This window comes from Babylonia areolata, chromosome 17 (genome assembly GCF_041734735.1).
Source record: "Babylonia areolata isolate BAREFJ2019XMU chromosome 17, ASM4173473v1, whole genome shotgun sequence".
NCBI lineage: Eukaryota > Metazoa > Mollusca > Gastropoda > Neogastropoda > Buccinidae > Babylonia > Babylonia areolata.
The window spans coordinates 6,250,319-6,272,818 of NC_134892.1; the positions used below are offsets into that span (position 1 = coordinate 6,250,319).

General features: G+C 45.2%; 2 protein-coding genes across 2 annotated transcripts in view; one reads left to right on the forward strand and one right to left on the reverse strand.

Moving 5' to 3' along the window:
• LOC143291610 (vacuolar protein sorting-associated protein 26C-like) overlaps positions 1–12,066 on the reverse strand; it is an 18,009-nt gene extending 5,943 nt beyond the window's left edge. The window contains exons 1-5 of the mRNA XM_076601563.1: positions 11,997–12,066; positions 8,680–8,823; positions 6,794–6,943; positions 4,438–4,518; positions 511–591 (exon numbers count right to left, since the gene is read on the reverse strand). Of these exons, the coding sequence (XP_076457678.1) occupies positions 511–591; positions 4,438–4,518; positions 6,794–6,943; positions 8,680–8,823; positions 11,997–12,050 (510 nt within the window). The 5' untranslated portion in view covers positions 12,051–12,066. The remainder of the gene's footprint in view (positions 1–510; positions 592–4,437; positions 4,519–6,793; positions 6,944–8,679; positions 8,824–11,996) is intronic.
• Positions 12,067–12,305: 239 nt separating this feature from the next.
• LOC143291611 (uncharacterized) overlaps positions 12,306–22,500 on the forward strand; it is a 19,552-nt gene continuing 9,357 nt past the window's right edge. Inside the window, exons 1-3 of the mRNA XM_076601564.1 lie at positions 12,306–12,643; positions 15,375–15,609; positions 20,042–20,285. Coding sequence (XP_076457679.1) covers positions 12,558–12,643; positions 15,375–15,609; positions 20,042–20,285 — 565 coding nt within the window. The 5' untranslated portion in view covers positions 12,306–12,557. The remainder of the gene's footprint in view (positions 12,644–15,374; positions 15,610–20,041; positions 20,286–22,500) is intronic.

Here is a 22,500-nt window from a genome sequence, read left to right on the forward strand (position 1 = left end):
AGAGAGAGAGGAACAGAGAGAGTGAGAGGGAAAGAGAGAGACAGAGAGAGAGAGACAGACAAAGACACAGAGAGAGGGGGGGCAGAGAAAGAGAGAGGAAAGATGGAAAGAGAGAGAGAGACAGAGACAGAGAGAGAGAGAGAGGGACAGAGAGAGAGAGAAAGGGAGAGAGAGAGAGACAGAGAGAGACACACACAGAGAGAGACAGAGACGCACACACACACACAGACAGACAGACAGACAGAGAGAGGGACAGAGAGAGGGACAGAGAGCTAGAGAGACAGAGACAGACAAGAGACTGAGACTGAGACAGACTGACAGAAAATGAAAAGAAAACCCACCCACCCACCCATACACACACACACACATACACAGACACACACCCACCCACCCACCCATACACACACACATACACAGACACACACACACACAGACACACATACACACACTCACACACACCCACACCCACACACACACACACACACACCAAAACCCAGTGTCCAAACTCACGTCTTTCACTCCAGCCAGAGTTTCTGGTGTGATGGTGAAGGCGACAGGTTTGGGTTTGGCTTTTTCCTCCTGGGCCTGACTCTTGAGACACACAAAACAACAGTCCACATAATCATCACTTTCATCCCTGTGAGAAGGAGGGCTCTCCACCTCACAGCTTCAGATTCAGTTTCTTGAAGAAGGCGTCACTGCGTTTGGACAAATCTGTGGACAAATGTGGAGTAATGACCTAGAGGTAACGCGTCCGCCTTGGAAGCGAGAGAACCTGAGCGCTCTGGTTCGAATCACGGCTCAGCCGCCAGATATTTTCTCCCCCTCCACTAGACCTTGAGTGAGTGGGGGTCTGGACGCTAGTCATTCGGATGAGACGATAAACCGAGGTCCCATGTGCAGCGCGTACATAGCGCACGTAAAAGAACCCACGGCAACAAAAGGGTTGTTCCTGGCAAAATTCTGTAGAAAAATCCACTTCGATAGGAAAAACAAATAAAACTGCATGCAGGAAAAAAATTTTTTTTTCTAAAAAGCGTGGCGCTGTAGTGTAGTGACGCGCTCTCCCTGGGGAAAGCAGCCTGAATTTCACACAGAGAAATCTGTTGTGATAAAAAAACAAAATAAATACAAATACAACACAATACTACACCACATCTGCTGAACAGACAGATAACCTGACAGCACAGCAACATAACCCAACTTGTTAGCAAGGCCCTGACTGCATGTTTGTAACATATATAATTGTGTACCTATTTGAGTGGATTTCATTACACTGCAGGTCCTTCAGACGGCCATGGGGGTTGGGTCGGGTCAGTACCTCTTTTCTGAGTGCCTCATGGAGGGGACAGGGCTGCTTCAGGTGATCTGTTGTCAGTCTGACAGGGGCACCTTGCTGAGCGACCAACGCAGAATTAGTGTATATTTGTATTTTGTATTTGCATTCTTTTATCACAGCAGATTTCTCTGTGTGAAATTCGGGCTGCTCTTCCCAGGGGAGAGTGTGTCGCTACACTGAGAGCGCCACCCATTTTTTTGGTATTTTTTCCTGCGTGCAGTTTTTCCAATCGAAGTGGGTTTTTCTATAGAATTTTGCCAGGAACAACCCTTTTGTTGCCGTGGGTTCTTTTATGTGCACAAAGTGCATGTTACGCACAGGACCTTGGTTTATCGTATCATCTGAATGCTCAGTTTGATTTTTCCAGTCAAATTTGTGAGGAAGGGTGACAGCAGGAATCTTCTTCTCTTCTTCTTCTGCGTTCACTCGTATGTACACGAGTGGGCTTTTACGTGCATGACCGTTTTTACCCCACCATGTAGGCAGCCATACTCCGTTTTCGGGGGTGTGCATGTTCGGTATGTTCTTGTTCCCATAACCCACCGAACGCTGACATGGATCACAAGATATTTAACGTGCGTATTTGATCTTCTGCTTGCCATATACACACGAAGGGGGTTCAGGCACTAGCAGGTCTGCACATATGTTGACCTGGGAGATCGTAAAAATCACCACCCTTTACCCACCAGGCGCTGTCACCGTGATTCGAACCTGGGACCCTCAGATTGACAGTCCAACGCTTTAACCACTCGGCTATTGCGCCCGACAGCAAGAATCGAACCCAGACCCTCACAAACACTGTGTCCGCAGATGAGCGAGCATCTAACTCACTCCGGATGAAGGGTCCCGACCGAGACCCTACTGTTTCATAACTGTTTCAGACGATGGAGCCTGATCGGGGCTTGAGATAGTTTTGAGTTTTTACGGTGGCACCTAATCTACAGAATGATGTTGTAAGCTAAAAATATCTTATCTGACCTTTCCACTCTCCACTGCGACCAATAAATGCAGAGCGCGTTGCTGTGCTCGTGATTAGGAAAGTTATTTTCGCGGTGACTGGTTCACGTGAACAGTGCGTGTCAGCAATGGCTTCTGACCCAGTTTCTTTGCAGTCACAATGCAGACAACAGAATCTGATGAAGGGGCCCTATCGTGGCTTTGGATCTGTTTCAAACTCTGTGTGCTTTCCCGGGTTCGTTTACATGTCACAAGTGTGAGCAAATGTTGAACACAGAATATGGATACTTTCATCATCTCACTGAATGATAGCAAAAGAAGGGAGGAATTTTTGACTCACTTGTGTAAACAAAGCGAGTCTATGTTTTAACCCAGTATTCGGTTGTCTGTGTGTGTGTGTGTGTGTGTGTGTGTCCGTGGTAAATTTTAACACTGCCATTTTCTCTGCAAATACTTTGTCAGTTGACACCAAATTTGGCATAAAAATTGGAACAAGAGAGGCAAGGCTTTCAAGACTCACTTGTGATACACTTAAAAAAAAAATCTAATCGTTAAAATGTGTTCCGTATTTGTTATGATAAAGCTTTGGGTTAAAAAAAAAAAAAAAAGAAAAGAAGAAAAAAAAAAGCCCTGAAGGCAGATTCAAACCCCACGTATTCGGGAGAGAAGAAACTGTCTTACTCAATACGCTATCGTGGCTCCTTAACTGACGTTAACAAATTTAACATTTAAAATGCTTTTTTTAAGGGCGATAAATCGACTGCGGTATTCGCAGTGAGAACACCGTTTAAATCATATTATTCTGGTGTATCTTAGGCATTAAAAAAATCCTTAAGGGCAATTAAGAATTCTTTTTAAGTCTGTGGTAAAGGAGACGTGGCTATCGCTGCAATCACACTGCAACATTCAGCCGTTTTCTCAGATCACCTGAAGCAGCCCTGCCCCCTCCATGAGTCACTCAGAAAAGAGGTACTGACCCTACCCAACCCCCATGGCCGTCTGAAGGACCTGCAGTGTACATAGACTGGGGTGTCCATCTGGCAAACGAGAAGCAGCAGGAGGAGGAGCAGGAGGAGGAGAAGTAGTAGAAGGAGGAGGAGAAGAGGAGGTGAAGTAGGAGGAGGAGGAGGAGAAGAAGGAGGAGGAAGAAGAGGTGAAGGAGGAGGAGAAGTATGAGAAGAAGGAGGAGAAGCAGGAGCAGGAAGAGGAGGTGAAGAAGGAGGAGGAGCAGGAGGAGAAGAAAGAGAAGGAGGAGGAGAAGTAGGAAAAGAAGGGGGAGAAGGAGGAGGAGGAGGAGCAGGAGGAGGAGAAGAAAGAGAAGGAGGAGGAGAAGTAGGAAAAGAAGGGGGAGAAGGAGGAGCAGGAGGAGAAGAAAAAGGAGGAGGAGAAGTAGGAAAAGGGAGAGGAGGAGGAGGAGCTGGAGGAGCAGGAGGAGAGAAGAAAAAGGAGGAGAAGTAGGAGAAGAAGGAGGAGAAGGCGGTGGAAGCGGAGGAGGAAGAGGAGGTGAAGGAGGAGGAGGAGGAGAATAGGAAGTCTGACTGATTTCAGGATGAAATCCATTTTGGGACACCTGTTCTATGATACAGTACAAATATACATCACAGTACATTTTCAATTATTGTAATTTATGTTCCATCTGGCTCTCAAACTAACAGCCTATGCATCACTTACAATAAATTATGTTGCTTCGGGCTCACAAAATAACAGTCCATTTCAGTTATCATAATCCATCTTTCTGGCTGACAAAAAAACAACAACAAAACAACCAACATTCAACATAACATTTATCTCAGCTTATTTATATCTCAAGGGCTTCTCATCTGTTGATCTCCATGGTAATTCATTCTAAAAGAAATCTGTCTTCTCAGTAGAGGTATGATCAGTTAGAAGGCTTCTGCTGTGACTGCGAGTGTCCAGTCTGTCTTGCCACTCTCTCTCTTGTGCATGCAAGCACACACACACACACACACACATACACACACACACACACACACACACAGCTTACATGCACGCATCATCATCAAGGACAACGAGAAGGTGAAGAACTTTTGAGAACAAGATCAAGAACAATAAGAAGAAGATCACAAAGAAGAACCAGTAGAGGAAAAATAAAAAGGAACAGAAAAAAAACATCACCTTACCTTATATTCAATGATGAACTCGCACTGTTTCTGTAGATCCTTGTTCAGCAGTGACCGCTTCATTTCAGCACGAATCGTATACTGTAACACACAGAGAGAAACTTGTACAAGTACCACACACACACACACACACACACACACACACAGAAACTTGTACAAGTACCACACACACACACACACACACACACACACACACACACACACACACAGAAACATGTACAAGTACCACACACACGCACACACAACATCACATACACAAACATCCAAATATAGAAGCACACACACACACACACACACACACACACACACACACACACACACACACACACTCCATACAACTCAAATCACCATCATTGTGCAGAACCACAAACCCACACTCGTTTTCAACTTCAAACAAGCATAAAGATACATTTCCATTACCTACATTTATGTCTGAGGAATACATATTTTTTACCCGTCATAATTTTCACCTGTATATATACACATCAATCTTTTAACAGTTTAAACCCCTCCACTCCCCAAAACAAAAGTTCAAATAAAAGTTGAATGTAAACAAATCTACAATCTCTCATACCTATATATATACTGACATAGACACCATAGTAAGTTGAATACACACAAATTTCCATCCCTTCTGCCCGTATATTGACAAAAACACCATGGTGAGTTCAATACACACAAATTTACAATCCCTAATAACTGTATATTGACAGAAACACCATGGTAAGTTCAATACACACAAATTTCCATCCCTTCTGCCCGTATATTGACAAAAACACCATGGTAAGTTCAATACACAAAAATGTACAATCCCTAATAACTGTATATTGACAAAAACACCATGGTAAGTTCAATACACACAAATTTACAATCCCTAATAACTCTATATTGACAAAAACACCATGGTAAGTTCAATACACACAAATTTACAACCCTCCAGCTTGTATACATTGACAAAGACACCATGGTAAGTTGAATACAAACAAATTTCAATTTCTCAAAACAAAATACTGACACAGACACCATGGTATGCTGAATATTAACAAATTTCAATCCCTCTTACCTATATCTTGACACAGACAACAAGGTAAGCTGAATACACAATCCCTCCAACCTATTTATTGACAAAAACACAGCAATAAGTTGAACACACACAAACTTACAATCCCAAATACCTGCATATTGACAAAGACATCGGACGGGCGCAATAGCCGAGTGGTTAAAGCGCTGGACTGTCAATCTGAGGGTCCCGGGTTCGAATCATGGTGATGGCGCCTGGTGGGTAAAGGGTGGAGATTTTTACGATCTCCCAGGTCAACATATGTGCAGACCTGCTAGTGCCTGAACCCCCTTCGTGTGTAAACGCATGCAGAAGATCAAATACGCACGTTAAAGATCCTGTAATCCATGTCAGCGTTCGGTGGGTTATGGAAACAAGAACATACCCAGCATGCACACCCCCGAAAGCGGAGTATGGTTGCCTACATGGCGGGGTAAAAACGGTCATGCACGTAAAAGCCCACTCGTGTACATGCGAGTGAACGTGGGAGATGCAGCCCACGAACGCAGAAGAAGAAGAAGAAGAAGACAAAGACATAAAGGTAAGTTAAATACAAACAAATTTCAATCCCTCGTACCTATATACTGACACAGACATCTTGGTAAGTTGAATACAAACACATTTCAAACCATCCTACTGACAAATACTGACAAATATCAACACAGTGGTAAGCTGAACACACACATACTTACAATCCCTCATAACTGACAAAAACACAATGGTAAGTTGAATACAAATGAAATTTAAGTCCCACATACCTATAATAATGATAAAGACACCATGGTAAATTCAATACCAACAAATTTCAATCCCTCCTACCTATATATTGACAAAAACAAACAAACAAACAAACAAACAAACAACAACAACAACAAAAAACCACAGTGGTAAGTTGAACACACACAAATTTACTATCCCTCCAACCTGTACATTGACAAAGACCCCACGGTAAGTTTCATACAGTCTTACCAGCTTAAAAAGCACAGTGGTAAGTTGAACACACACAAATTTACTATCCCTCCAACCTGTACATTGACAAAGACCCCACGGTAAGTTTCATACAGTCTTACCAGCTTAAAAAGCACAGTGGTAAGTTGAACACACACAAATTTACTATCCCTCCTACCTGTATGTTGACAAAGACCCCATGGTAAGTTTCATACAGTCTTTCCAGCTTAAAAAGCACAGTGGTAAGTTGAACACACACAAATTTACTATCCCTCCTACCTGTATGTTGACAAAGACCAAAAAGCACAGTGGTATGTTGAACACACACAAATTTACAATCCCTCCTACCTGTATGTTGACAAAGACCCCATGGTAAGTTTCATACAGAGTCTTTCCAGCTTTGGGTTTTAGCGGAACCTCAAATGGAATCTCCGTTTTTCCTGACGGCAAGCGGCCTGGCTTGGCAACTTCAAGCGGGTACTGCAGCAACTGGATCGGCTAGAAGGGGTGAGAAAAACAAAACTAAAGCAAACATGCTGAAAACTATACAAGGAAAATCACAGATATATATATATATTATATATACATAATTTATATGGGTGGTGCTGCACTGTGTATGTGCACTCACCCCTACGAGAGAGCAGCTCAATACAACACAATATAAGTGGAGTGATGGCCTAGAGGTAACGCGTCCGCCTAGGAAGCGAGAGAATCTGAGCACACTGGTTCGAATCACGGTTCAGCCGCCGATATTTTCTCCCCCTCCACTAGACCTTGAGTGGTGGTCTGGACGCTAGTCATTCGGATGAGACGATAAACCGAGGTCCCGTGTGCAGCATGCACTTAGTGCACGTAAAAGAACCCACAGCAACAATAGGGTTGTTCCTGGCAAAATCCTGTAGAAAAATCCACTTCGATAGGAAAAACAAATAAAACTGCACGCAGGAAAAAATACAAAAAAATGGGTGGCGCTGTAGTGTAGTGACGCGCTCTCCCTGGGGAGAGCAGCCCAAATTTCACACAGAGAAATCTGTTGTGATATAAAGAAATACAAATACAAATAATGCAATACCATGTAATGCAATACAATATAATGCAATACCATGTAATGCAATACAATATAATACAATGCAATGCAATGCAATGCAGGCTTCTCACCAGCCACTTATCCAGGAGTCATTTGTGCCATTGTGGCCATGAAAATCTAAAGGGAAGGGAGATAATCTTGGTCGACACTTTCTTTTCATTCTTTGCTTTTATCTTATTTTTGTTTTTGTTTTTGTTTTTTGCTCTTATTTCATTTTGAAGCAATACACAGCCAGTATTATATTCCTTCCCAAACACTCAAAAAGAATACCCACAACACGCACAATAGCTGGGTGGTTAAAAGAGTTGGACTTTTATATTTGAGGGTTCTGAGTTTGAATCTCTGTCATGGCACTTGGTGAATTTTTTTTTATTAAAAAAATTTTTTTTTTTACAATCTCCCAGGTCAACAAATCTGCAGATCTGCTAAATGCCTGAACCCCTCATTGTGTGTAAGCACATGTAAAAGGTCAAAATATGCACATTAAAGATCCTGTAATTCATTTCACATATATGACTGAGGCTGAAATTTATGTATGAAGTGTCCATAGCTTCAGTCTATAGATATTTAGTGTGTACCTTAGTTTGAAAGCTAAAAAGCAGAGCTAAGTGCCCTTAAAGAGAAAGGTGGCAGAATGGCTGAGATGCTCAGCTGCCAATATATTAAGTCTGTGAGGGTGTGGGTTCGAATCTTGCTCTCGCCCTTTCTCCCAAGTTTGACTGGAAAACTGAACTGAGGGTCAAGTCATGGCGATGAGCACTGTCCTCTGGCAAAATCATGTACAATATATCCAATCTGATAGGTACATAGATATATTTCATAAGCGTGCACTCTATGCACACTGAAAAAGAACCCATGGCAACAAGAGTGCTGTCCTTTGGCAAAATTCTGTAGAAGAAATCGAATCTGATAGGTATACAAATACATAAGCATACACTCTAGACCTGACTAAGCACGCATTGCGTTATGCTGCTGGTCAGGTATCTGCTTAGCAGATGTGGTGTAGCAAATATGAGCCTGTCTGTTATGCTGCTGGTCAGGAATCTGCCTAGCAGATGTGGTGTAGTGTATATTTATGGATTTGTCTGAACTCAGTGACGCCTCCTTGAGAACTGCATGCTGAAAACGAGAAACTAAGCGCCCTCACCCTGATGGAGTTGTAGAAAGCCTCAAAGACGCCCACACTTTTGGCGCTGAGTTGCAGGTTGACGACGCCATCCACCGTCAGCGTGATCCCCTGGTGTTGGCACTCCCCCTTGCTGTTCACCACCACCACTCCCGCCACCACCTCCTGCACATCATCACGCTGCAGTCGTCAAGGAGTGACGGCCTAGAGGGAAACGCGTCCACCTAGTAAGCGAGAGAATCTGAGCACACTGGTTCGAACCACGGCAGAGTCGTCAGAATTTTCTCTCCATCCACTAGACCTTGAGTGGTGGTCTGGACGCTAGTCAACTGGATGAGATGATAAACTGAGGTCCCATGTGCAGCATGCTTTTAGCGCATGTGAAAGAACCCATGGCAACAAAAGGGATGTCCCTGGCAAAAATTCTGTCAAAAAATCTACTTTGATTGGAAAACATGACGGGCGCAATAGCCGAGTGGTTGAAGCGTTAGACTGTCAATCTGAGGGTCCCAGGTTCGAATCACGGTGACGGCGCCTGGTGGGTAAAGGGTGGAGATTTTTACGATCTCCCAGGTCAACATATGTGCAGACCTGCTAGTGCCTGAACCCCCTTCGTGTGTATATGCAAGCAGAAGATCAAATACGCACGTTAAAGATCCTGTAATCCATGTCAGCGTACGGTGGGTTATGGAAACAAGAACATACCCAGCATGCACACCCCCGAAAACGGAGTATGGCTGCCTACATGGTGGGGTAAAAACGGTCATACACGTAAAAGCCCACTCGTGTGCATACGAGTGAACGCAGAAGAAGAAGAAGAAGAAGAAGATTGGAAAACATAAAAAACTGCAAGCAGGAAAAAGTACAAAAAAAGGGTGGCGCTCTAAGTGTAGCGACGCGCTCTCCATGGGGAGAGCAGCCTGAATTTCACACAGAGAAATCTGTTGTGACAAAAAAGAGTAATACAATACAAAATGCATACATGTGTAACATTGATGGGAACTTGTTTCCATTCTAAAAGAAGCCAGCATACTACTGATGCTGTTGTTAATTACCTTATAGACATCATTATGGTTCAGTCATCATGTGTAACATGAACAGAATTTGTTTCGATTCTAAAAGAAGTCAGCATACTACTGATGCTGTTGTTAAATACTTTATACGCATCATCATGGCCCAGTCGTCAGACGTTTCATCAATTTTTCCTTCAGTCATACTGACTCTGTTGCTACTCACCTTGTGCACATCATGGCACATTTGTCAGGTGTTTCGTCAAAAGAAATTTGTTTCAATTCCAAAATAATGATTTCAGACAGTTACTGTAGCTGTGCTTGACTATGTGTGTATACATATGTATGTGTACATAACTACATGCATGTATATGAATGTGTATTGTGTGTGCCTGTGCGTGTGTTTATGTAAGTTTGTGCCTGCCTATGTGTGCGTATGTGTTAGGGTAGCTGTTAGATACACATGTATGTTAAAATGTATGTATGCAGCGTGTGTGTGTGTGTGCATGTGTGTGTGTGTGTGTGTGTGTGTGTGTGTGTGTGTGTGTGTGTAGTCACATTTTGGTGTGTGTATGTAACATAGATATGATGTTTTATGTTAACAAGCGTTTTTGTAAAGCACCTAGAGCAGATTTCTGGATAGTGTGCTATATAAGTATCCATTATTATTATTATTATCCACCTACTGTACATCATCATAGCACAGTCGTCAGGCGTTTTTTTTTTCAACAGGAGTTTGTTTCAATTCTAAGCAAAGTCAGCATGAACATGTTACTAATCCTGTTGATGAAGTCTCCCGTTGGACCGACGGATGAGTAGGCAGGCAGGCTTATCTGTTGGTATGTGTCCTCATATGGCCGATTCTGGATGCGCAGCACTTCCCACAGGTGTTGCAAAGGGGAAAACGTCTCTAGAAGTTGAGCCCTGGCTTCCTTCGCTCACGCTTCTCCTTAATGGCCAGCGTTCTCTTGTTTTCAAACATCTTTATGCCACTGATTCTGTTATCACTTACCTAAAGCACATGTCATGGTGCAATCATTAGGAGTTTCACTGACTGGAATTTGTTTCAATTCTAAAAGAAGCCAGCATTGTTACTGACGCTGTTGCTATTCAACTTATGCATGGCATGGCACAGTTTCCAGGGATTTGTTTGGAATAATTCATTTCCATTATAAAAATGTCAGTTTGTTACTGATGCTGTTGTTACTTACCTAATACTAGGTACCGGCACCCGCTAACAAAGGCTGAGGGAAAGCCGGCAGCAGGCCAAAATTTGTCACTTTTCACTTTTCACACGAGTGCGAGTGTGTATTCGTTCCGAGAACTGCCTACCGTAATCAGCGAAACTGATCCTGTGTCGTGCTTCCACCATGGCGGACATTTGCGTTGTCCGAGGGTCGATTGTTTTGATTTGTTTATACTAGTAATACACATCATGATCATTGCACAGTTGTTGTCAACAGTTGTCAGGCATTTCACTGACAGGAATTTTTCCTTCAGTCCTATTGCCTCTGTTGCTACATTAATGTTCTTGCTACTTACCTACCTTCTGCATATCATGGAGAGAAGTCATGCATTTCATTGACAGGAGTTCCATTCTGTCCTAAGTAAAAGTCAAGAAGTAACTGACGCTGGTACCATAAAATGTCTACTTTTATTAGTAGATGTGTATGCATGCACATTTTCATGCACACATAGACAACCTCTTCCCATTGATGCTGTGCAACATTTTACCCCTCACCTTAAAAAATGCAATACACAAAGATATTCCACACACACACACACAGAATCACACGCACACACACACATGCACAGAGCACAAGAGCATGCTACACTTGCACATTTTCATATCTCCAGTTAGACCATTCCAACCACCTTAGGCAAGTGGTCCCAAACTAGCACAGTTCTGACTGTCACCAGTTCCATAGCAAGTGGTCCTTTAGTGACCGAAATGAAAAGTTAAGCGATTGGAACAGACTTCGAAAGTTCGAGTTACTTTTTGCACTACTTTCGAACAGACTTTGGTGCTTCGACGCTTCTTTTTTGCATTGCTTTGGAACGGACTTAGATGATTCCAAGTTACTTTTAGTACTGATCTGGAACAGTTTGGAGGTCCGACGTTTCTTTTCGCATTGCTTTTGAGGCTCGGTTTTTAACACTGTTGCATCTACAAAAGATGCCACGCCTCCTGCGGCAAATATAACCGAAAAATTATATAAGCTCGCACACTGTGGTCCTTATTATTATTTTTATATGATGCAAAATAATACATTAAAATACTGAGGTGCTTTTGTAAGTTCAAGTAGCCTATCATCGCAAGAAACTGACCCCTTCCTTGTAGACTTTGTTCACTTTCTTCAGACGGATGTCGATCGACGCCATTTTGTCACATCACGTGAGGGCCACATGAGCTAGAAGGAATCGTGCATATTTTCGTACAATTAATCTAAAAATCGCAAGTGAAATGTTCGTTTTCAAACCACAACAAACGAAAATATTTCATTTTACATCTTCGACGTTAAATTCTTTAAAACTTCACCAAGTGATAAACTTTTTTTCCCTTGCACGTGGGAGGTGAACAGAACAGCCGTTACCACGGACTCGTTACCAAGTGAAGCGAGTTCTCTTGTGCTCAGGAAAAGCAGTTGTGGGGGGGTTACAGGGTGTTTTGTGTAGATTCAATTAAACGCGCACCTGACACTTTCGCTGCGTAATGGAGGCCTAACAATCGCGACAACCCTCCTTTCTTGCCAGTCACAAAAAAATCGACCGGGATATGAATGTGTGGAGTGCAAATAACTGAGTGAGTTAGCGCGAGGAAACGACCAACACGGTTTTGTGACTACGAGAGGAAGTGGTAGTTTGAAGAGAGTTGCCAGTACCAAAGATATGGCTGCCTGTCAGTTTTCCGAAGCGGATATTTTCGCTGAAGATTTTCCTGATGATATATCGATCAGTGCATTGTGTGACTGTGGGTAAGTGGACGAATAGAGTTCAGTTATAAGTTTACACATTTATTTTCTGTGTTTGAGGTTCAGATCCACGTGGTGTGTGTGTGTGTGTGTGTGTGTGTGTGTGTGTGTGTGTGTGTGTGTGTGTGTGTGTGTGTGTGTGTGTGTGTGTGTGTGTGTGTGTGTTTGTATATATATATATATATATGTATGTATCTGTGTGTGTGTGTGTGTGTGTGTGTGTGTGTGTGTGTGTGTGCGTGTGCGTGCGTGAGTCTGTGTCTGTGTCTGTGACTGTCTGTGTCTGCCTGTGTCTGTGAGTCTGTGTCTGTGTGTCTGTGAGTCTGTATTTGTGTGTGTCTGTGTATATATCCGTACTTACGTGCACGCTTGTGTATGTGTGTGTGTGTGTGTGTGTGTGTGTGTGTGTGTGTGTGTGTGTGTGTGTGTGTGTGTGTGTGTGTACGCGCGCGCTCATACACGCGTGTGTGTGTGAGTGTTTTTGTGAAGTCAGTAAAGTCAACATGATTTTTATTTTTAAAAAAAGGTAAAAGGTTATGTGATCCCGCACAGTAATAACTATACTCACAAAATAAACATTAAGTACACACTTTAGAGGCACATGCATACAATGTCATGGAAATATAATATAACATTTTGTCAGAAAGCTATACGTAAAAAGACTTTTAACAATAAAGGTAAAATACTAATGTCATATGGAAATAACATATTTCATCATCAGTTTATAAAATCATGCCAGAAAGCTATACGTAAAAAGACTTTCAAAACAAAACAAAACAAAACAAAACAACCCCCCCCCCAACCCCCTCCTGATCCTCCTTCTCTTCTATCCTTTTTCCTTCTCGCCTCCTCCTCTTTTTCTTCTTCTTCCTCTTCTTCTCTTTATCCTCCGCCCCCCCTTCTTCTGCTCCTCCTCCTCTCCTCCTCCTTCTCTTTTTCCTCCTCCTTCTCTTATCCCCCCTCCTTCTTCTTCTCCCTCCTCCTCCTCTCCTCCTCCTCCTTCTTCTCTTTTTCCTCCTCCTCCTCTTATCATACCCTCCTCCTCCTTCTTCTTATTCTCCTTCTCTCTCCTCCTCCTTCTCCTCTCTTTTCTCCTCCTCCTTCTCCCTCCTCCTCCTTCTCTCTTTCCTCCTCCTCCTCTTAACCTCCTCCTTCTCTCCTCCTCCTTATTCTTTCTTTCTCCTCCTCCTCTCCTCCTCCTTCTCTCTTTTCTCCTCCTCCTTCTTATCCTCCCCTTCTCTTTATCCTCTTCCTCCCTCCTCTTATCCTCCTCCTTCTTCTCTTTTCCCCCCTCCTCTCATCCTCCTTCTCTTTTCTCCTCCTCCTCCTCCCCTTCTCATACCCTTCTCTTTATCCTCCTCCTCCTCCTTCTCTTTTTCCTACACCTCCTCTTATCCCCTTCCTCCTCCTCCCCCTTCTTCTTCGCATTCTTTGTCTTATGCAACGCAACACCAACGAGCGGCCTACATCTAGGAAAATCGGAAATCCTCAGAAAAGTCAAAGAATATCAAAAAGAACAGGTACAAGGCCATCACACCATCGATCGCCTCAAAGAAATAAAAGCAGAGAGAGGGAGCGGCCGCAAGTCTACCATGAAAGGTAGAGCACGATGCTTTGCAAATCAAACAAATACCGGCATCATTTCCAAACCAACATTGCGCAAATTTCTTCAAAACGGAACAGAGTCTCTGTGGGCTTTTCCAAATACAATAGACTGAGCAACACACTAGACGCCACGTTCTTGGCATCAGAGATCTTTTCCCATCCCTCTTGCGGCCAATCAGTGGCAGCCTCTGTGCGTGTGTATGTGTGTGTTTGTGTGTATGTGTGGGTCTGTGCTTTTGAGTGCGTTTGTGCATGCGCGAGAGTGTAAGTGTACACAAGTGTCAGGAGAGGTCTGTGCACGTGTGTGTGTGTGTGTGTGTGTGTGTGTGTGTGTGTGTGTGTGTGTGTGTGAGGGGAGGTGGGGTAGAGGATGAGGTATGTGAGTGTATGCATGCCTACACTGTGGGAGCAACAGGATATTGGAATGTATATATATATATACATCTTTGTATATATGTGTGTGGGGTTGGGGGTGGGAGATATGGGCGTATGTGTGTGTGCTTGTACAAGTAAGTGTTCATCTCTGTGAGTGTGTGTGTGTGTGTGTGTGTGTGTGTGTGTGTGTGTGTGTGTCGTGGAAGCTCCGATACGTAAACTAGAAATGAGTGTGTGGAGGAGGGGGGTTGAGGAGGTGCAGGGTAATGTGTGGTGTGGTGTGTGTGTGTGTGTGTTGGAGCTCATGTACGTTTATATGTATTTGACTGTGCTTTCATATCTGTGAAACTGCATGTTTGGTGCATATCTGTTATGCATGTGTGGATGTATGTGTGAATGTGTGTCTTCATGTTTTACATTTATTTGCTTATTTTATCATCATTGTTGTCTTATTTATTTATTTATTATTATTATTATTTTATTAGTATTATTAGTATTATTATTACTACTACCTTTTTTCTATATTATAATTATTATTTATTTATTTATTTAATTAATTATTTATTTATGTAAGCTTATTTTATTTATTTATTTTTCTCAAGGCCTGACTAAGCGCGTTGGATTACGCTGCTGGTCAGGCATCTGCTTGGCAGATGTGGTGTAGCGTATATGGTTTTGTCCAAACGCAGTGACGCCTCCTTGAGCTACTGAAACTAACCTTGAAACCGTCTTATGTCTATCATCAATGTTACAGGCGTCACAAACGCATGCACACCCTGGCGACCTACAAGCCAGGGCCTAGGGCTCCGATGCCGGAAACCGACTACCAGTCCACGTTCAAGGCCAAGAACTCACCCCGCCCTCGTTCATCTAAACGACCCCCACCCACCCCTCGTAACCCCAACCCTGCTCCAATGACCTTCGAGACCAATCAACGGTCAGAGTTCAAAAACCTGGGTCACGTGGAGCGCGTGAAGCCTATTGTGCACGTGAGTTTTGGTTGGGCATTAATTACGATTAAAAAAAAAATCTCTCCAAAGAATGACGTGCGTGTGTGTGTGTGTGTGTGTGTGTGTGTGTGTGTGTGTGTGTGTGTGTGTGTGTGTGTGTGTGTGTGTGTGTTGTCTCCAGTTTAACGTCTTTCCACTTGAAGTGATATTAGACGAAAAAAAGACCCCCCAAAACAACAACAAAAAACAAACAGACAACCCTCCCGCCCCCCCTCCACCTTCCCCCCAAAAACAACAACAACAACAACAACAAAAAAAAAACCCAAAACCCACCTGAGGTGGTAGGGGTTGTGGGAGGGTGAGGAAGTGTGTGTGTGTGTGTGTGTGTGTGTGTGTGTGTGTGTGTGTGTGTGTGTGTGTGTGTGTGTGTGTGTGTGTGTGTGTGTGTGTGTGTGTGTGTGTGTGGAGGGGGGATAGGGAGAGAAAACGCTAGGGAAAAATGGAAACGTTATAAACGCCAACATCAAACAACTATAACGACTATAACAAATGTCCGATAGGACTACGCAGCAAACCTTCTGCAATAACAAATAACATATTGGAATTGTTAATAACACATTCAAAAGAACTTTCGGTGAAGTCTGGAAAAAACAACAGCATTTTAGATTCTGACATTCAAATATTAACGTGGTTGCTAGAAATAATATGTTCTCCACATATGCATCTGTACAAAATGTCAGTGTGTGTGTGTGTGTGTGTGTGTGTGTGTGTGTGTGTGTGTGTGTGTGTGTGTGTGTGTGTGTGTGTGTGTGTGTGTGTGTGTGACAAGACAGGCAACGCGCGCATACATACATACATACATTATGAAAGAGAGAAGACGCTTTTGCAAAGGACAATACCCACTTCCTCCCAATTTACCGGTGTAACGTCCCAAATCGTCCCTCCACTCCCCCCCCCCCTTTTCCGTTGGTACCCCTGGGGACGTATCAGTGTCCTAAATCGTCCCCTCCCCCCTGCCGCACCCCCCCCCCCTCTCCCCCGCAGGGACTAGTCAGTGTCCGAAACTGTACCCCGAGGGAAGAGATCACACGGAGGTCAGAGGAAGCGCTTCAGAGATACTCTGAAAGTCTCTCTGAAAGCGTTTGATATCAACCCTGACTCCTGGGAGGAATCTGCAGTGGACCGTGACAAATGGCGCGCTGCTGTGCACAAAGGCGCCAAGTTGTGCGAGGCCAACAGGACTGCTGCAGCTGTTCAGAAGAGGCAGGCCAGAAAGTCACGGGCAAACAAGCTCCCTGGCAATGATATGCCTGTCTTTGTCTGCCCCAACTGTCAGCGAACATTTCGTGCGCAGATTGGACTATTCAGCCATCTGCGCACTCACAGATAGATTCATGAGCATCCTCCCCCCCCCCACCACCATCACCCTGCCCCCATCCCCCAGCTGGATGACAACGATGGTCATCATCGATCTCGATGGACACACACCACCACCCCTAGGGGACTTCTTGGACGTCCCCCACATGCTGTTTCGGCCCCCCTATCGACATTATCCAAATATCTTTCCCAATTCGTCCTTCTGTATGCACTCGAGCGTTTCTGCTTGCTTTAACTCTCTCCATACGAACGGCGAAAGAGAAGACGTTAACAGCGTTTCACCCCAATTACCACCATCAAAATATTGCAAGTGGAAGGCTCTCATACTGAAGAGGTGAATGTTGACAAAGAATACCACAATTCTGACGACGGAAGCTAAAGGTTGGGTCATTCAGACACCCACTGGACATCCGAGGGATCTGTGTAGAGAAGAAGAGAGGACTGGCCGTAGTGAGTGAGTTAATCATGTATTCTAATACACCCTGTGCATATTTTGGCATGTGCATTGCCTTGTTAGGTCCTGGTCCTTCTTTTGGCAGGTTTTCGCTACTGACCATTATTGTGTGGCCATTGCTGACCACTGCTGACCCATTCCCCCCAACAGTGTTCAGATTGCGTTGTCATGCATGTGCATTATCATGATGAATCGGCAGGTTTTTGACCGATACCTGACCATTACTGATCACTGACTAAAAGTGTTCAAAATACATTAATTTGTGATGGCGCATAGGTATACATAGGTCTCTCTCTCTCTCTCTCTCTCTCTCTCTCTCTCTCGGATTGCATGCAGTGACATATATAATGTAGTATTGTGTAGTGTAGACCCTGTTTCAGGGCGGGGACTGAATGGAAAAAATCGCGCCAGTGCTTCATCTATTATCCTCGATAATAAGGAATAAAGAATTTGTCTCTCTCTCTGTATATAAATTTATCATATATATACACAATGATAAGGGGATGGATCGATGGAGTATGATATATATATATATATAAATAGACACACACACACACACACACACACACACACACACACACACACAGAGAGAGAGAGAGAGAGAGAGAGAGAGAGAGAGAGATTTGTTTATTCGTTTCTGTTTTTTGTCACTGATTATTGGATTTATTCAGGACCGTATCCGAAAGACTGAACATACTATAAAATGATGAATTAGATCGACATATAGAAACAAATATGAGTCAGTTGATTGTTGAATATATATATATATATATATATATATATATATTGGCATTTAGGGTAGTGAAGCTGAATCTTGCTTCTGATAAGAACACACACACACACACACACACACACACACACACACCTTCACTTTTTGGAAGCTATGGCAATTTACAGTGAATAAACCAGTTCCAAATTATTTTCCTCTCTCTCCCTCTTCCACCACCACCACCACCACCACTACCACCATTACTACTACCCACCACATACACCCACACACCCACACACCACCACCTACCACCACTATACACCCACCCACCCACCCATCCACCCACCACCACCCACCACCACCTCCTTACACCCACCACCACCATACTGCCCACCACCACCACTTTACACCCACCACCACCATACACCCACCACCACCATACACCCACCACCACCATACACCCACCACCACCTTACACCCACCACCACCATACACCCACCACCACCACCATACACCCACCACCACCACCTTACACCCACCACCACCACCACCCACCTACCACCACCACCATACACCCACCACCACCACCACCATACACCCAACACCAACATACACCCACCACCACCACCATACACCCACCACCACCATACATCCACCACCACCACCACCATACACTCACCACCACCACCATACACTCACCACCACCACCACCATACACACACCACCACCATACACTCACCACCACCACCACCATACACCCACCACCACCATACACTCACCACCACCATGCACCCACCACCACCATACACTCACCACCACCACCACCATACACCCACCACCACCACCATACACTCACCACCACCATACACCCACCACCACCACCATACACTCACCACCACCTTACATCCACCACCACCACCACCATACACTCACCACCACCACGATACACCCACCACCACCACCACCATACACCCACCACCACCATACACTCACCACCACCACCACCATACACCCACCACCACCATACACTCACCACCACCATGCACCCACCACCACCATACACTCACCACCACCACCACCATACACCCACCACCACCACCATACACTCACCACCACCATACACCCACCACCACCACCATACACTCACCACCACCTTACATCCACCACCACCACCTTACACCTACCACCACCACGATACACCCACCACCACCACCACCACCACCATACACTCACCACTACCATACACCCTCCACCACCACCACCCACCTACCACCACCACCACACACTCACCACTACCATACACCCACCACCACCACCGTCATACACCCACCACCACCACCACTACCATACACCCACCACCACCACCATACACTCACCACCACCACCATACACTCACCACTACCATACACCCACCACCACCATCATACACCCACCACCACCACCATACACTCACCACCACCATACACCCACCACCACCACCATCATACACCCACCACCACCACCACTACCATACACCCACCACCACCATACACCCACCACCACCACCATACACTCACCACCACCATACACCCACCACCACCACTACCATACACCCACCACTACCATACACCCACCACCACCATACACCCACCACCACCACACACTCACCACTACCATACACCCACCACCACCACCATCATACACCCTCCACCACCACCATACACCCACCACCACCATGTACCCACCACCACCACCACCATCATACACCCACCACCACCACCATACACCCACCACCACCACCACCATCATACACCCACCACCATCACCATACACCCACCACCACCATCATACACCCATCATCACCACCACCATACACTCACCACCACCATACACCCACCCACCTCTCCCGACCCCTCCTTCCCCCCAAAAAAACCAAACACACACACACACAGGAGGAGCAGTACGAGCCCCCGCACGTGCCCATGGAGACGAAGACCTTTTACGCCCAGGAGTACATCCCCAAGCACCTGTCCACTGCGGGCGGCGGGGCGGCTGTTCCGAGCTCCGCCCCCTGCAAGAAGGACACCCTGAGGGTGCCCTCGGTGCCCATCGACGCTCGCACAACCAACAAGGAGACCTACAAGCCGTGGCTCCAGCAGCCTGCCCTGGCCTTTGGCGAGCTGCCCAGCTTCACTGGTGGGTGTGGGTGTGGGTGGTGGGTGGTGGTGATGGTGTGTGGGTGTGTGGGTGGGTGTGGGGAGTGTGTGAGGTGTGGGTGGTGGTGGTGGTGTTGGTGTGTGATGGAGGGGGTGGGGTGAATAGTGTGGTGGAGTGGGGTGTAGTGTCGTGTGATGTCACGGTGGTGTTGAGTTGAGTGTTGAGTGGATGTGCAGTGTGGCGCAGTGTAGTGGAGTGGAGTGGATGTGTAGTGGAGTGTAGTGTGGTTTAATGTAGTGTAGTGCAGTGTAGTGTAGAGGGTATGTAGTGTAGTGTAGAGTAGTGTAGTGTAGTGTAGTGTGTAGTATAGTGTAGTGTAGTGGAGTTTAATGTAGTGTAGTGTAGTGTAGTGGATATGTAGTGTAGTGTAGTGTAGTGTAATGTTGTGTAGTGTGTAGTGTAGTGGATGTTTATGTAGAGTGGATGTGGAGTGGATGAGTGCATGTTTATTTGGAGTGGATGTTGATGTGGAGTGGATGAAGTGTGGATGTTGATGTGGAGTGGATGTTTATGTGGAGTGGACGTGGAGTGGATGTTTAGGTGGAGTGGATGAAGTGTGGATGTTGATGTGGAGTGGATGTTGATGTGGAGTGGACGTGGAGTGGATGAGGAGTGCATGTTTATTTGGAGTGGATGTTTATGTAGAATGAATGAAGTGTGGATGTTTATGCGGAGTGGATGTTGATGTGGAGTGGACGTGGAGTGGATGTTTATGTGGAGTGGATGTTTTTGTAGAGTGGATGTGGAGTGGATGTTTAGGTGGAGTGGATGAAGTGTGGATGTTGATGTGGAGTGGATGAAGTGTGGATGTTGATGTGGAGTGGCTGTTTATGTGGGGTGGACGTGGAGTGGATGTTTATGTGGAGTGGATGTTTTTGTAGAGTGGATGTTTATGTAGAATGGATATGGAGTGGATGTTTAGGTGGAGTGGATGAAGTGTGGATATTGATGTGGAGTGGTTGTTTATGTGGAGTGGACGTGGAGTGGATGTTTATGTGGAGTGGATGTTTATGTAGAATGAATATGGAGTGGATGCCTAGGTGGAGTGGATGAAGTGTGGATGTTTATGTGGATGTGGAGTGGATGTACAAGCCCTGGCTCCAGCCGCCTGCCCTGGCCTTTGGGGAGCTGCCCAGCTGCACTGGTGGGTGTGTCGGTGTGTGGGTGTTTGGATGTGTGGGGTGGGGTGGGTGGGTGTGGGGTGTGGGTGGTAGAGTGTGGGATGTGGGCGATTGTGGGTGGGTGGTGGGAAGTTGTTGGTGTGTGAGGATGGAGCGGATAGTGTGGGGGATGCGTTGTGGAGTGTAGTGGAGCGGAGTGTAGTGTAGTGGATTCGATTGGATGTGTAGTGCAGTGTGGCGTAGTTTAATCTAGTGTAGTGCGGTGTAGTGTAGAGGGTGTGTAGTATAGTTTAATGTTGTGTAGCATAGTGTAGTGTAGTGGAGTGGAGTGTAATGTAGTGCAGTGCCGTGTAGTGTAGTGTACTGTAGTGTAGTGGAGTGGAGTGTAATGTAGTGCAGTGTAGTGTAGTGTTGTGGAGTGGAGTGTAATGTAATGCAGTGTAGTGTAGTGTTGTGGAGTGGAGTGTAATGTAGTGCAGTGTAGTGTAGTGTTGTGGAGTGGAGTGTAATGTAGTGCAGTGGAGTGTAATGTAGTGCAGTGCAGTGTAGTGTAGTGCACTGTAGTGTAGTGTAGTGGAGTGGAGTGTAATGTAATGCAGTGTAGTGTAGTGTTGTGGAGTGGAGTGTAATGTAATGCAGTGTAGTGTAGTGTTGTGGAGTGGAGTGTAATGTAGTGCAGTGGAGTGGAGTGGAGTGGATTGTGGTCGATGTGGAGTGTGGTGTAGTGTAGGGTAGTGGACTGGATGTGTAGTGTAGTGTAGTGGAGTGGAGTGGAGTGTGGTGTAGTGCAGTGCAGTGTAGTGTAGTGTAGTGTAGTGTCGTGTCGTGTCGTGTCGTGTCGTGTCGTGTCGTGTAGTAGAGTGGAGTGGCATGGGGTGGGGTGGACAGGGTGAGGAGTGGATGTGTACGTGGAGTGGTTAGGGACGAGGATTGTATGTTGAGTGAGTACGATCTCGCGTTTGAGATACTCTCTCTCTCTCTCTCTCTCTCTCTCTCTCTCTCTCTGTCTGTCTGTCTGATATATATATCATTATTACTATTTTTTTTCCTTCTAATGTTTTGTTTTACAATGA